This window comes from Marmota flaviventris, chromosome 11, assembly GCF_047511675.1.
Source record: "Marmota flaviventris isolate mMarFla1 chromosome 11, mMarFla1.hap1, whole genome shotgun sequence".
Taxonomy (NCBI): Eukaryota; Metazoa; Chordata; class Mammalia; order Rodentia; family Sciuridae; genus Marmota; species Marmota flaviventris.
Window position 1 is genome coordinate 42,613,586 of NC_092508.1, and position 14,743 is coordinate 42,628,328.

Below are 14,743 nucleotides of genomic sequence, written 5' to 3' on the forward strand. Positions count from 1 at the left end.
CATTTTGAAGAAGATAAAAAAAAATCCACGTGGAAGATGTACAATAAGTGCTTCAAAAGGAAATGATTTGAATGTCAAAATTCAAGAGAGGCTCTTGGAAAATTGATGAAGCCCTCAAATATTTTTGAAATAATGACACTTTTTATGATTTGCCCACAGAAGTCAAATGCAGAAGGACATGGTATCGCGATACTGAATAATTTTGTTAGAAAATTTAACTTCTCGAAACCAACACTTGATTCAACTTTTGTTCTAATATTTAACACACCCCTGACCAACTGAATTTTTTTAATATAAGTTAAATTAATTTTAATAATTGCTTTATTTTTTAAAGGATAAAAGTCTCATCAAATCTTCTTACCTTTTTGATTCCTATTTTTAAGTATTCACTTTAAGTGGGTATCAGTTATCTGAGGAAATTGAGGACCTCGGTACATGTCTTCAATTCATCTTGCTAACTAGCAGATATATTCATTAAGGGTGGGGTCTTGGGTCAGGCTTTATAAATATTCCCTGGATGCTACAGATAACAGAAGATAGAAATTCAACAAATGAGACAGCAAATGACCTGCTGATTGATAGGCTTACATGCAGATATTGCCATTGAAGAATAGCATTGTTCCATTATCAATCCCTGACCCAATATGGGCTAGCACTTATTCTTCTCTAAACTTTTCATAGAAGACCTGCTACAAACTTCCTTCCACTTTCAAAGACTGGATACATTTAAAACCAATTCAAGCATGTAAAGTTGTTTTAGGAAATAAGCCCCATGTCCCTAGGGCTCAGCTAAGGAGGACTAGGTTTGCGAACAGGTGTGCCACTTCACTGAGCAGGAATTTGGAAATGTCAAACATTAGGAACACTCCGGCTCAACCGGCCTGCAGTCACACTTCTGGGCACGTGTCAATAAATGCCTTGCAGAGATGCGCATTTGAAAAGATCTTTCACCATGGGTTCAAAATTAGGTAAAACCAAAAAAGCATTTAGCTTTTTAAAGGAACCACTTTGGGGAGGGCAAAAGGCTTCTCAAAAAAAAAAAAAAAAAAGTGGTCATTCAAAAAACACTATGACAATATTCCATAATATTGATTATTTTACCAACCCTGAAGTTCAGTCTCTTTCAACTTCCACTGCATCCCTGATTGCAAGAATAAAAGGAAGAACTGGGCTGTTTTCCTTGTCATTATCAGAACTTCCACTTCTCTGCAAATGAGAAATTTACAACACAAACTTGGCTGCACATATTTTTTAAACTGTACCCCTCCCACTAGGGCACCCAGTGTTCTGCAACCTATCAGTCAGTTCTTGGGCAAATGCAAACAATACTTTCCGTTATAATAACTCGTATCCAGGAAGAAAAAACAGTCTCTGTAGCGTAGCAGCCAGAGAAAAGTTTACTAGCTTTAGCCAATTGGAGGCTGTGGAGCTGGGCCAACTTAGCATGTTTTTCTCCGCCTCTAGATGAAGTCATGATTGAAATATGGCATTGAACTTATTTTAAAAGGGGAAGAGGAATAGGAAAGAAAAGCAAAACCTGCACCAAAGTGCTGTGTGCAGTGGAGAACGTGGTAAGGAAGTGTGTGCATGCTTCTGAACTCTGAGTGGTTCTCAGTTCTGTAACCTTCGCCTCCCACTGGGTGGAGTAGGACCTTTAAGAGCAGCTGGAATGCAGTTCCCCTGATCAGCTTAGCCAGTTGTTGCCTGTCTGAACCTCTGCCAGTCTGAAGAGCGGTGCTCAGAGCTTAAGCCAGAGGGCCTCTTTCTGCACCCTCACCGCCACCCTTCTCACCCCAGCAAGAAGAATCTCCCAGCAGGAGAGATTGTTCCCATCTGTCCAACCATGGGAGAGGATGCTGCACAAGCGGAAAAGTTCCAGCACCCGAGTTCTGACATGAGCCAAGAGAAGCCACCAAGCCCCAGCCCGATTCCCTCCTCCACACCAAGCCCCAGTCTGAACCTGGGGTGCACGGAGGAGGCTATCCGGGACAACTCGAAGGTGAACGCCGTCACGGTGCACACGCTCCTAGACAAGCTGGTGAACATGCTGGACACCGTGCAAGAGAACCAGCACAAGATGGAGCAGCGGCAGATCAGCCTGGAGGGCTCAGTGAAGGGCATCCAGAACGACCTCACTAAGCTCTCCAAATACCAGGCCTCTACCAGCAACACCGTGAGCAAGTTGCTGGAGAAATCTCGAAAGGTCAGCGCCCACACTCGCGCTGTCAAGGAGCGCATGGAGAGACAGTGCGCACAGGTGAAGCGGCTGGAGAATAACCACGCTCAACTCCTCAGACGCAACCATTTCAAAGTGCTCATCTTCCAGGTCAGTGTCCCCTACACCTCCTCACACGTGGGTGGGGGGGGGGGTCTTTAACATTCATGATCTCAGTCCTCCTGGCTCTCATGGCCATTTTTACATCTGTCCTGCCTGTCAGGGATCACACACAAGAGGCATTGTCCCTGGGTTGCCTGCAGCAGACACATGTGAAATCTGCATACAGGAGTGGGAACTTCCCAAGTCGTTTCAGCTTAAAACCAAGGTAGATGCCCCTGAGGTTGGGAAAGTGGGGTCATTTTTCAGTGAGCACCTGGATGTATTCCATATAGTTTGAGGAGACAGGCAGGTGCATGTACCCACCCTAGTCAAACTCGTTTGTCTCTTTGCATTAGGAACATTGGCAGCAGCTGTTAGCTGAACAGGGCAACTTAATTCAGTGGCTGCTTATTAGCTCTTTGTAATCATAAGTTTTTTGTTTTGTTTTGTTTAAATCAAGAAACTCATAACATTTTCAACTGTCCCCTTTTCCAAAGGCCGCCAGTGTTTTGGGGACTAACCAAGTGATTGATTGATTCCATTAGAGTTGAACTAGCCTTGTTCTTTAAAGACTTTTTTGGGCAAAGCAATCTTGTTGAGTTCTTTTTCTAACAAATGATGCACTAAAAATGCAGAGCATAACTCTTTACAAACACTAGATATGCCTCTCATTGCTCAGAGAGACCACATCTATAAAGTAAAATAAAAGGAGTGTTATCAGTTACAGTCACAAAGCCTAGTCTTGAATATTTTCTCCTTCAAATGGTTGCCTTAGAATAAAAAGGCTACTTAATTTTTTTTTAATGCATCAATGATGCAGTTAATGTAGCAAGAGGCTATTTGGGGACAGGGAGATTGCGTAGGGCCGTTGTTCCGCCAAGTGGTGGGCATTTGTGAATCCAAGGGCAGCCCTGCCTAGGGCTGGAAGCCCTTCCGCCTGGTGGAACCCAGCCAGCCCAGAGCCCAGGAAGCGATTGCCATCCTGCCTCAGGGCTGTCTCATTGTGACCATGTGAATAGGAGAGGATTTCAAAGCCATGGAGGGGAGAGGCTATAACCAACAGTTTGATTGTGAAAGGCACACAGGGAAAGCCTTCATCTCCCAAGAAAGATGTAGAAATTGAGATTTAAACCGAGGGAGCCTTCTTTTTCTGAATGAATCTACTCTGCCAAGTTAGAACCCAAGCCTTCCTATACCCATAAAAGGAAAGACTCATTCCGTTGTTTTTTTGTCCTCCTCAAAAATTACACTTGAATGTTATAAAAGTTTAGGCAGCTGATGCTCTCCTGCACCTTGAAGGCTTTCACAGTCAAGAAACTTTTCAGCTTTTGATACAAATGCAATAGATTTTCACATACCAGATAAACTGAAAAGAGATACGGTAAGCCTATGAGATCCTCACTTTATTAGTGTAAAAGATAGTAGAAATCTCAGGTCTTAAGCCATTCCTAAATTAAATAGTGATCTCTAAACAAAATCAAACACGTACAGTCCTATTTAACTCTGTCACCAAAGGAAATCCATCCCCCTTTTCATTATGAATGAGGGATATTATCTTGCATTTCATTCCTCAGTTAAGGAATGGGAGAAAGTATTTATCTAGTAAAGGAAAAGCACAATTTATTGGGATTGGTTTTTGTTTTGTTTATACACAGAATTCTGCAAATGTTTGTGTTGGGGGGAATAAGGAGGGAGTAATGTGACTAGAAGTTCAAGAGAATTGTGAAACTGATGTTAAAAATATATATACTGTTGGGTAACTAAAAGGCACGTGCTGTTGATGAGGGCCTGACATGGTCACCTGTTTTGTCACATTGGACTGACAGGTGTAAAATTGCAACCAGAAACAGTAGGATTCTCCACATAGTGAGAAAAGATTAAAAAAAAAGTGTGGTGGGGGGCGGTGTGCTCAAGACCAAGTGGAAGCTAAGAGAATCCAAAACAATCTGCTCAGACTCCGTTCTGGGTCCCTCTTGCAAGCAACCCCAGAGATATTTTTGAAGAGTATTTGAGGAGTCAGGGGACTAGAAGCAAGTAACTGGCCTTTTCTTAAGCTGTGTAGGGTCCTTTATTGGCCTAAGGGATATGAGAAATCACAAGTCTCAAGGCATTGCAAGAGGATGATTTGGAGAAACAAATGCAACTACCGTTCCCAGTGGGAAGATTGCTTTTTCTCTTGTTCTTTCTTGAAGCTGGAGTTTCAGTAGGGTAGCAAGGATGCCAAGGGACAGCAATCATATGTGTTAGAAAGGGTCCAGTACAATGGTTGAAAAGGTAATTTTTAGAATCAAACTGGTACAAATCCTAGTTTCATCACTTGCAAATATTTGATCTTTGACATATTTATATCTTCTCCAAGCCTGTTTCTTCATCTATACACTGAAAGTATTAATATCATAAAAATTATATTTGAGCATTCAACAAGCCCTGCATATACTGCTAAGCATCTTTCTGGGCATTATTTCAAGTATCCCCAATTTTAGAGATAAGAATGCTGAGAGTCAGAGGTGTTTACTTCTTGTCTGAAGTTACTCAGTAAGCAAATGGTGAAGCTAGGATTCAAACTCACATCTATTTGACCCTAGAATATATGTTCTTAGACACTGGTACTTTCTTTCTCATCTTTCTTTTGTAAGGTGATGAATAAGGAAATAACATTTTAAACAGTGATGTAAGTGCTCAATGAATAAGACGCTATTACTGAGTGGATCTGAAATGCATTTGCTCAGACAGGAGGCCACACTTATACTTGGTTAGAACTATGGCTCTTGAATCAAAACTAACCCCACCCTTCCCAGGATCTTAAAACAGCTGTGCAGATGCCTTTTGAGTTGAAGCTTATACACACACACACACACATGCATGGTATGCCTACCATCATGTTGAAATCAGCATTGTCATGTTGCCAAGGAAGTATAGTAATCTGCCCAAAAGACCTTCTCTAAGTAGACCCTTCTAGTATCAGCAGCATCTACACAATGTAGCAGAAGGGGAATGTGTCCTAGACCTGCAGGAAAAGTGGAGATTAGGTAGTGTAGCAGATGCCACTTGATATCTTTATATAGTTTCTCATTTTCAGTATCCACTTAAACACTATGCTGGACTTTCCCTTACTCAATCTATTGGTTTTCTTGTTCAAGACAAAATTATGTAAAAATAAGAGAATGCAAAAAAGAAAATCTGCTCCCCTGGACATTATTAGTATTGGAATATTGCAAATATTATGTTTCCAGTTTGTGAAGTCTTGTCATTTCTCCAAAATCTACAGATGTATATTGGTTGGTTGATTGGTTGGTTGACTAGACACTAAAATATTTGCTTTATTTCATTTCAAACTTTGTTCTTAATCTGTGCTACTTAAAACGTGTCATTTATTTATTGAAATCTGTGCTGAACTTTACAACATCGCTGTAGCTGTTAAGCATCTAATTTCTTAGCAATTACTTCAAATTATTACCAGTAGTATCTAAAACTAGAGAAACAATCAACTCCCTTTGAGCAATTAAATAAATTTTTAAGTCCTCATTAAACTCAGCATCTTTCCTTTTTAAAGTTTTTTTTAACAGCTCAAAATCAATGTTTGAATTCAAAATACTGTGACATGACCCAGCATTAATAAAATAAAAAACATAGGCATTAATAATCAAAAAGCAAGTGTTATAGATAGACAAAGACTAAGACTTTGCCTATAAGCATGCCTACCTATCTTTGACTAAAAAAAAAATACAATTTGTACAGAAAAATCAGTGGATTTGCAGTTAAGAGGAAATTTTCTCTGTTGGTTGAAGAGGCTAGAATTTCACAAGTAACTGGCCCTGAGGGCACGGTGTCCACTTATGTCCTCTTAAGGTTCTAGTAATGACTATTTGAAAAAGCAGTTGGGGAATAATTTTGAATCCAGTGAACAAAATGAGAGTACTCATGGACAGCTTACACTTTCCTCCACATAAAATTGTGAAATTGGGTGAAAAAAATAGAAAGGTTAGATATTTGCAGTGGATACATTTCTGGAGAATTGAGCCTATAAATGTGCTCAAATATTAATCATTTGGTTCCTTAGATGAGATCAGAATTTTAGAAAAGTGCTAAAAGCTTAATATCTTAGGACTGTTTTAAAATTGATTTTTAAAAAAAAAAAAAAAAAAAAAAAGATTGTACTTTATCCAAAGCCACTGCTCTAAAAACCGTTGAGTTAGTACAAACTTGGAAGAAATAGAAATACAGATAATCAAAGATACCTTTCTACAACAACTTGCCATGTTTCTATCACATTGATTAACATTCCTATAATGAGATATTGGTTTTGATATGTTACACAGCAATGCCCTTTTAGTTTATAAAATAACAAAATACTAGTTCTTGTTGTTATTACATTTATTGAATAACAGCACTGCCCCCAGCACTTTAAATGAATAACTGATTACTGTTGATTCATCTTCAAAAAATCATTACCTTCTCCTATATGTAAAAAACAAAAAAAAGTAGCTTCTTTGTCATGTGTAAGCCTTCCAAGTAAATGTTGCCCTTTCCACTTTTTGTAATTTGTATTTGTTGGAATTTAATGAATGAAAAAAAAAGTTCTCCCATACAACTCAGTTCCTGCAGTTTTGATTCTTGCCATGAAGCAAAACACATTTGGCATGAGTACATCATGGAATCATTTCTACAATTCTGTTTTGTAGGGTTTAGGTTAATATCACACAATCAAATATTTTAGAGCTGGAAAGCACCTTAATAATCATTTAGTTTAAATTCATTTGATATCAAAGAAGCAGAGGCCCTAAGAAACCAAGTCACTAGCAATGTTTCATTTTGTTAATAATAGAAATTACAGAGTGGAATTGTGAAATGAGTAAAAACAAACACTATAATCCCATGGTGGTAAAGTTCAAAACTGGGTTTTCTATATCAGCTTTTAAATAATTCAGTGTGATTTTTTTTTATTTTGTTTTGTGTCTTTTATGAATAACTAAGAACACCTAACCAGTGTGCTCCAAAAAAAAAAAAAAAAAAAAAAATGAAACCCTTGATAACACTGAAAAATAATGAAACTTTTAAATCCTCCAGAATGCAAAAGACTGCTCAGGGATTATAACTAATGCATTTTATTCTTATGACTTGCTGATTCCACCGACAGCTGCCCTAGGGGTGCAGTTCTAATCAATGGCTTTATCCGCTTGGCAATCTATACCTCAGAAACACAAATCGGAGAAAACCATCAATGTGTAGGAGACCTATAAATCACAATGTCAGGTGGGCATAGTTCCATTTTAATAACTACTAGTTAGAAATTATTGGATAAAATATTCCATGGACACAAATTTATGGTTTCATATCTCTCTGGGATGCCACTACATCCCTGTAGGAGTATGACATCCTTTGTTATCTTTGTCTAATGTCAAGAATGATTATTTAGTGACAGGAAAGCAAACTGCTGGCTTCTCTCTCCTTATTCAGGCTTTTAAATGACTTAGGGTTGATTTCTTTCTCTAAGGCTGGTCATGGATTCTCCTCGTTTTAAAAGCGTGCATGCCTGCATAGGCACAAAGATTCACTTCCATAAGCTTCAACTCAAGAAGTGCCCAGCAGGTTGGCAAGTTTCTCTGCATTGTATTTACATGCAAGACTGGACAACTGGTTCACAAGAATCAATATAAATAGCCAACAAGCCAGACTGCAAGGAAAAATGCCACTTCTCAAGAGTTCTTTCCACTCCTTTTCTCTTTTTTATGCTGCCAGCATATCCATCATATATGTTTGAAGTGTGCTGTTTAATTCTCCCTTCCTTTGAAAACCTCCTCAGGGTCCTTGTGAAAGGTCAGAATCACAAACACCTGCATCAGTCCAGGCTGAGGACCTTTTTGAAAACAAAGGACAAATAACCAGCTTCTCCTTGGGGCTCCTAGTGGGTAGAACTGCCCAAGGAAGCAAAGCGGCCCACAAGGATTCTTAATGCCATTTTAAGGAGTCACAACCCTTAAGTAGACAGATGGTTAACTAGCATAAGTAAGCAGTGACAGTTAGGGATGTGTACTTACTTGGTCCTCTCCCTTGAAATAGCTGTCAGTCTTAGAATCTGTAAGAGAAAGCAAATCAAAAACATTACAACAGGAAGCTGAAGGCAGAAGAGTCAGTCATCTCACCTGTAAGTATGTGAAATATCAAGTGTTCCCATGAGGTGTGTGCGAGAGGATTGCATGCCCAGGCACATGGTGAGTCTAGGCATCACAGGGAGGGGGCAGTTATGGAGGATTCATCATCTGAAGTTCAACTCGAGTTTCTATCCCATAGCAGATACTTCATGGTCAAACACCATGCATATGTCTTTCAAAAGAACAGACTTTGAAAAGTATCAGTTTTTGTTTTGTTTTGTTTTTGTATACTGAAATAAACATCATGGAAAGGGAAGACCTACATGTGCTTGCACATTTACAAATTTCTGTGTGAAAAGAGTTTGCCTCCAGAGTGGATGTCATAAGAAGCCACAAAATAAACACTGTCTAGTAGACAGAACATAAAATACTGCTCAAGTAATTAAAATGACAGCAGAAGCATAGCAGTTAGCCAAGAAGATGTATCTCACTCAAAGACACATCCAGCTCATTCTGGATTATCTCTGTTCCTGCTGGGTTAATTTCCATAGTTGGCATCAAAAGAGTTCTTATATAAATTTCCCTGGCATTTTACAAAAGAGTTCAACTGGGTTTCCATCTACCCTCCACACCTGCTCCCACCCCACAGATTCAGCCTGTATCTACCAATGATCTCTTCTGATTCACCTTCTAAAACATTTTCCTCAAAGCTATCCTCAGATAGGTGAAAATAGAGACAAAAGAGTCTTAAGATCTTACAGAAACTATGTTTGGTTAATACTAAAACTTAATTTAAGGAAAACTGAAATAATAGTAGTTTAATTCTTTTAGAAGTACAATTAATATACCTACCTTTAGTTAGGGTTAAAGAAAGGGAAGTTATCCAATTTATGACTTTTGATTACCCTGAAAGATTATGCTATATAAAATGTACCACTTCTCTGATAACCAATGCTTATTTTTAACAGTTTTCTGCCTGAGTTTTTGCTCTCCTCCCTGAGAACTTTTAATAACATTTCACTGAACTCTTGGTTTCTTCCTTTCCTGCAAGCAACATCTGTCAAACCTTCCCAACCCTCTTGTCAAACCCCAGAAGAAATTTCGCTTCTGGACTAAGCATCAGAGCCCTAGCTATTTCTGTTGTCTCCCTGCTTTCAGTAATACTCACCCACAGAGAATAAAATCCTTCCTTTTAAAAGGGAAACCATTGCCCTGCCTTGTTTTCTCCTCATTTTCCAGGGACACCAGCATCCAGCAAACTGGTACAGAGACAGGCCATTATTTGGTAGTCCTCAAGCCCCACAGGACAGTGTAGCCATCTGCACTCCCACCCCCTAGGGACCTTCTTAGAAAGCCACCTTACCCAAGGAGCACTTCTTGGACAAGCCCCTGTTGAGCTCTGGGTGTGGAGGACACAGCAGGGAATAAGAGATGAAAATTCCTGCCTTCATGGGGAGTGCTTTCCAGTAAAGCTAAGCAACTCAGCTTGAAGCAAGAGAAAAGTGGCTATCTGCAAAAGCCCAGGTCACAAATGACTCCTAGTAACTCCATGCTCCTTTCACCTCTTCACTTTTTCTCACACTGTGTACCTAACTTTTTCCATGACATACAAAATGGGAGGGTGTGAGGAGAGCGTTAGGAAACAGGATGTGTAATAACTTCCCTCTCACATGGTCTCTGTTTAAACAGACTTTTTTGCTCTTCACCTCTCCCAGGACTTTCTCCTTTGTTTCTAACCAATTAATGAACAGGATACTATATGAGTGTGTGTATAAGGGAAGGCAAAGACCTGTATCTCTTCAGAGTAATGTAATTATGCTCTTCAGTAGTTAAGGAGAGAGTTTTAAGTTTCTCTATGATATCAAAAATTTGTTCACTTAATCTTCATATCAAGAAGTTAAAAAATAGTCATACTCAGAGCATATTTTCAATTATAATGCAATTTTATAGACGTTTCAAAATTACAAAGCCAGAAAAGAAGTCTTTACCATTAACATGAACTTTGCATGAAGTTTAGATCTCAAGTAGACTTTTAAGCCCACTAAATCCAGTCATTTTCAAACTGAAATTTTACTGGGCAGCCCAAGATATAATCAGGTCACCTTGAGGCTCTGATGGCAGCAGGGGTGGCAAGGGGCTCAGCAGACTTGCCCCCTCCCACATTCCTGCAGAAACCCTGGTGCCCCTGGGAGTGCAGTTTGAAAGCTGCTAATCTAGGTCAAATCCTTTTGGTTCATATTTGGAAGAAACTGAGACCCAAGGAGATTAAGTTATTTGTTGAGCTGCACAGCCATTTAGCAGTACAGCAAAGACGGAGACTGGGGCCTTCTGCCACACATCCGATCCTGTGCCATTTTTTCCAGTGAAAATGTCATGGCACCTGGCTGAAGGCCTCTCATTGTCTAATATTTAAAGAAAACCATAAAAATATGGATTCAACCTCCCTGGTGAGCATGGAAGCACCATTGCCCAGCACTCTGGCAGCAAGTCCTTGGACTTTGTACCCTGAACTATTATTGCAAGGCCATCTAGAGGGATGTTCTGGGAATATGGAAGAGGGTGGGCAGCTTTTCAAACTTCTCTCCTTACTATTAGATGGAGATAAGGGCCAAAGGCTTCTTGCCCAAAGAAACTATTTAGCAACAGAGACTTGATATGCAATGCCTGTCAGTGTAATCCCTCACAACTCTAAAAATGACCCTGGTATCTCCCCTACCCCTGAGCTCCCACAAAGCCTATCCTAAAACACATTGCTTCGTGACCTTCATGAGCAGGAGCCTCAAGAAGGTGAGCCCTTGCTCCTCTTACTCTCAAATGATGTCATCAGCAAGACACCTGTGTGCTTCTGAGCAGAGCTTCACTGCTGACATCTAGCTGGGGAGGGAACGAAACAAGACTTTACATAGTGTCTGGCACTTTAGGACTTCTCTGTTTTCTCCCCCAACCCCCATCTTTGATCATTCATCTCAAACTTCAGGGCTTTTGCAATAGGTTTTTGGCAGGAGCTGAGCCCTGTGACCTGGAGAGAGGGTAGGAAAGAGAGGGCCTCTGGGTTCACAGTACAGTACTTACTTTAGCTCCTTTTATCTAGGCAGCTTCCTGGTCTATCTGAGTCACAGCCCACTTCCCTGCTGCCTGTCACTGATAGCGCTTTTGCCAGCTGTCCTCATGCTATTCCCAACAGGCAGACCTTGGCCTTATCCAGCCTAAGGGAAAAGACTTGCCCAATTTAGAATGAATGCTCCCCAGTCCAGAAAATCAAAGCCACAACCACTTTTCTGACATTTTTATCCCCCAGAAAAGACACACCCATTACATCCATTTAGGACCATTTGTGAAATATGCTATTAACATTGTCCATCTACATTGTCCATCTTTTCAGGAAGAAAATGAGATCCCTGCCAGTGTGTTTGTGAAAGAGCCGGTTCCCAGCCCAGTGGAAGGGAAGGAGGAGCTTGCTGATGAGAACAAGTCCCTGGAGGAAACCTTGCACACGGTGGACCTCTCCTCCGATGATGAATTAGCCCACGAGGAGGAGACCCTGGAAGACAGTGCAGAGGAAAAGATGGAAGAAAGTAGGGCAGAGAAAATAAAAAGATCCAGCCTCAGGAAAGTAGATAGCCTCAAGAAAGCCTTTTCTCGCCAGAACATTGAGAAAAAGATGAACAAGCTGGGGACCAAGATCGTATCTGTAGAGAGGAGAGAAAAGATTAAGAAATCTCTCACATCCAATCACCAGAAAACATCCTCAGGGAAAAGTTCCCCCTTCAAGGTTTCTCCCCTCACTTTTGGTCGAAAGAAAGTCCGAGAGGGAGAAAGCCCTGCAGAAAATGAGAGCAAGTCAGAAGACATGGCAAGCAGTGAGCAGATGCCAAATGACCATGAAGAGGGCTCGCTTGCAGAGGGTCTTTCTGAAGCATCCCTCCCCAGTTCCCTGCTGGAAGGGAAGAACACAGAAGGGGATACTGAGAAGGGGGCCTTCAGAGGGAATAACTCTGGGATGGACAGCAACATTGACTTGACAATCGTGGAAGATGAAGAAGAAGAGCCGGTGGCCCTGGAACAGGCACAGAAGGTGTGCTATGAAGGTGGTTACATGCTGACCTCAGAGGTGATAGAGCAGTCGAATGAGGAACCCGTGCATCCAGCTGTGCTCCAGGTGGACCAAACCGCCTAAACCTGGAGCCCAGGGCCGCCAGCCTGTGCCCCAGGTTAAATGGGCGACAGAGCCTGGAAACCAGCTCCTCCCTATCTCCATACTGCCCACTCATTAATGTCATTGTCCAGGGAGTCTCCACTGGCCACACAGTGGCAACGTACGTACATGAGGCCAACAAAGCAACCTGACAGAGGATCCACTCAATTTGCTCTTAGGTTCTGTTGCTGTAGAATTTCTCCAAAATTGTCAGGAAGAAGAAATGGAGGAGTTGAAAAAACACTGATCCACTTGGCTTAGTCGAGAAAACCAGAGGACAGTTACAATACCAGTTGTGAAATATGATTAATTTTTTGTCATTCCATCAGCTTGTTGAATCATGTGCCATTAGTCATCCATTGAATTTCTACAGTTTTCTGTGAATCGAATCTTTAAGTGGGTGATACACAATATTCATACGTGTGTAAGGTAAAAACAGCTATATTTTAAGAAGCAAATATTTACTAAAGGTAGAAGGGAATGTTCAGGCAGTTTTTCAGTTAATAAGACCCATTGTTTTTTTGGAAATGAAGGAAAGTTGAAAGACAATGATAGCTAATGACATTCAGCATGGAGTAAAGGCAAGGCTTGTTAGAAAAGAAAACTAAGAGGAAGAAGTTGAGAAATAAGAGAAATGGAAAGTAAAGAATGCCAAGGAGAATGAAGACAGAGGGAAAAATATGTGCTTAAAAGTGAAATCTTTACAATATTAAGCTAATTATTTCACTCTTTAAATAACAATACTAAAAATATTTCTATATCCTGGAATAACATGTTATAACTTCACAATATTTTATTTTCTAATATTTTCAAATACTACAACAAATATTTTATTGTGTTAAAGCTGCATTGTTTTCTCAATAATCAAAAGGAAGTACAACTATTTCTTGGAAGAAGTTCAGTAGAATGTTGTCTCTTTAACATTGAAATAAGTATACATCTTCGAAAAGTTAATAATATGTACTGTCTTTGTAGGAAGTTGGACCATACTATTCTTTAATGTTTTCTAAATTTGAAATAACCTCTATACTACATATAATGTGATGTTAGTTTATAAGCTGTTAAAGTCTATAGGTTTGAGAAGGGAAGAGTGCTATTTTTCCTCTTTTGTACATAATAGTAATTTCATTCCAGGTCATATTTTATTTATATATTAATTTCACAGAATATTAATGTTTTGTAACTTCTTAAAGCATGTTTATATATGTGTACACATTCATTCAGACAGGGTAATTTTTATTGTTGCCTAACATTATACTAACATATTGCTTTATCTATTTTTAATTACAAAATGCTAATGTTTTGTTAAGTTATAGTTCAAAGATAGTGGACCCAGGGAGCAAATGCCCTACCTTTAGTATATACCACTACAAATAATCTAACAAATAGACGTAATCCAAGACAATGATAACAAACTATGCTTTGTCTTTAATAAAAGGGATAGGATTAGCAAAATGTATTGATGGTATAACCCATTCAGTTTTGTCTTATTTCATAATAATGTAACCCCACATATTGGATTTGTGAACTAACAATGGCTGTGTTAAAGAAGATTAAATAAACCAAAAAATAAAAGGTATATAACAATGTCACTTTTTTGGCAGAACAATTTTACAACAAGCAGAAAGAATTGATTTTTAAACCCTCCTCCAAATGTTGCTGTAATGTTGATTGTTTCAGTCTTGATTTCCCCTATTAACTCTGCTTTCTTTTTTTCCTGATCTCATTTAGAAATCCAACTCTCATTCTTCAAGTTTAACTTTCTTGACATTACCTTGCCAGCTCTGGATAGCATCTGAATTTACTGCAGTAGCTTGATGGATTTGATAGTTCCATCTGCATTATTATTATATTGTACCAGACCTTTTAATACCTTAAATAGTTCTACAAACATGAATTTATCGAACTGCGGGTTCAGTTTATTCACTCAGATAAACCTTTGTCTTCTGTACAGCCATAGACTGGGTAGAAGACTGAATTTCATGCAGGGCCCAAAGCATGCCTGTTTAACCTTTTAAGAGCTACTGTAGCTTCTTACAGAGGAGGAGTTGGAGGATCCAGAGCTAGTGTAATGTTTACATCCCCTTTTCAAAAATGTTTTTATCCATTTGTTCCCATAAACTAGCTGCTTGTCACTGG

The 14,743-nt window shown here is 39.6% G+C and overlaps 1 protein-coding gene across 1 annotated transcript; it reads left to right on the forward strand.

The window, feature by feature from the left end:
• The first annotated feature begins 1,529 nt into the window (after positions 1-1,529).
• On the forward strand, positions 1,530-14,196 carry Cavin2 (caveolae associated protein 2). Its single transcript, XM_027924992.2, has 2 exons — positions 1,530-2,326; positions 11,792-14,196. The coding sequence occupies exons 1-2, from the start codon at positions 1,844-1,846 to the stop codon at positions 12,584-12,586; spliced, it is 1,278 nt and encodes a 425-aa protein (XP_027780793.1). The 5' UTR covers positions 1,530-1,843; the 3' UTR covers positions 12,587-14,196.
• The last annotated feature ends 547 nt before the right edge of the window (positions 14,197-14,743 follow it).

Bases quoted from the DNA above. Each gene is read 5' to 3' on its own strand.
- Cavin2 (XM_027924992.2), top strand. From the start codon at position 1,844: ATGGGAGAGGATGCTGCACAAGCGGAAAAGTTCCAGCACCCGAGTTCT. The intron at 2,327-11,791 runs GTCAGTGTCCCC...CCATCTTTTCAG, and splicing joins TCAAAGTGCTCATCTTCCAG to GAAGAAAATGAGATCCCTGC.